The sequence below is a fragment of the Mandrillus leucophaeus genome, unplaced genomic scaffold (assembly GCF_000951045.1).
Source record: "Mandrillus leucophaeus isolate KB7577 unplaced genomic scaffold, Mleu.le_1.0 Scaffold544, whole genome shotgun sequence".
NCBI classification, from domain to species: domain Eukaryota; kingdom Metazoa; phylum Chordata; class Mammalia; order Primates; family Cercopithecidae; genus Mandrillus; species Mandrillus leucophaeus.
The window spans coordinates 715,288-716,391 of record NW_012105853.1 but is presented as its reverse complement, the minus strand read 5'-3'; the positions used below and the strand labels follow the sequence as shown (position 1 = coordinate 716,391).

General features: G+C 59.5%; 1 protein-coding gene across 1 annotated transcript in view; it reads right to left on the bottom strand.

Annotated features, from left to right (window-relative positions):
- The window catches only part of ADA (adenosine deaminase), a 31,847-nt gene extending 31,035 nt beyond the window's left edge, over window positions 1-812 (bottom strand). The window contains exon 1 of the mRNA XM_011997630.1: window positions 693-812. Within this exon, the coding sequence (XP_011853020.1) occupies window positions 693-803 (111 nt within the window). The 5' untranslated portion in view covers window positions 804-812. The remainder of the gene's footprint in view (window positions 1-692) is intronic.
- Window positions 813-1,104: the final 292 nt, after the last annotated feature.

Genomic DNA, 1,104 nt, shown 5'->3' with positions numbered 1-1,104 from the left:
TTTTTTTTTTTTTTTTTTTGAGACAGGGTCTCGCTCTGTCTCCCAGGCTGGAGTGCAGTAGCACCATCACAGCTCACTGCAGCCTCGACCTCCTGGGCTCAAACAATCCTCCTGCCTCAGCCTCCTGAGTAGCTGGGACTAGGGGAGTGCACCACCACACCCACCTCCCTTAACTTTTTTTATTTTTTGGAGAGACGGAGTCTAGTTATATTGCCCAGGCTAGTCTCAAACTCCTGGACTCAAGTGATCCTCCCGCCTGAGCCTCCCAAAGCACTGGGATTACAGGCCTGAGCCAACCTGTGGGGCCACTCACACCTATTTCTAAGAAGGGTAAGTTGAGGCTGATTGCAGCTGACTCCTACCCCAACCCCCCACTCTCACACCCTACTGGCTGATTCACCCTGCTTGGCAGACTCCTGGCCCCTCCTCTCGGATTCTGAGACAGGCCAAGGGGATCCGGACCCTCCCTGACCCCACCAGTCCCAAGACGCCACAGCTGGTGGGCGGAGAGACAAGAGGATTCTCCCCTGGGGCCAGTGGCCATGGCTTGCCCTCGAGTGAACCCTGCTAGGGCCCCAAACCCAGGGCCTACCTAGCTCCTGTTCTTCCCGCGGGGGTAAGGGGGTGCCCTGCTCCCCTCCCTCCCCTTTCTGGCAGGGCTCACGGTTCTTCCCCGGGACGCATCCACAAACCCGGGCTCCTTGGCGCTCACCACCATAATGCTGGCGTACAAAGCTGCTTCCATTCACTGAGCACTCAGTAGGCACCGGGCACAGCACTAGGTGCCTATCCGGCGTAGACATCGGGCCCGATCATACAGCTGAGCTTCAGAGACCTCAAGCCCCTGCCCAGGCCCACACAGCGCTCAATGGTGCTAGGATGCCCACTTGACAGACAGCGAAACTGAGACCCAGAGGGGTCAAGTCAGGGGCAGAAGCAGACTCCGGAGGCCTCTGGGTTCCGGACCTTCTCTTTTCCATTGTCCCTGATTAGCCCGCAAGCAAGCCACAGCCTAAGCCGAAGGAATAACGCGCCTGCAGGAGCCCCCGTTCGTTCCCGGGGTTTGGACGCCCCGGGCTGGGCCCCGTTAAGCCCCTCGGGCCG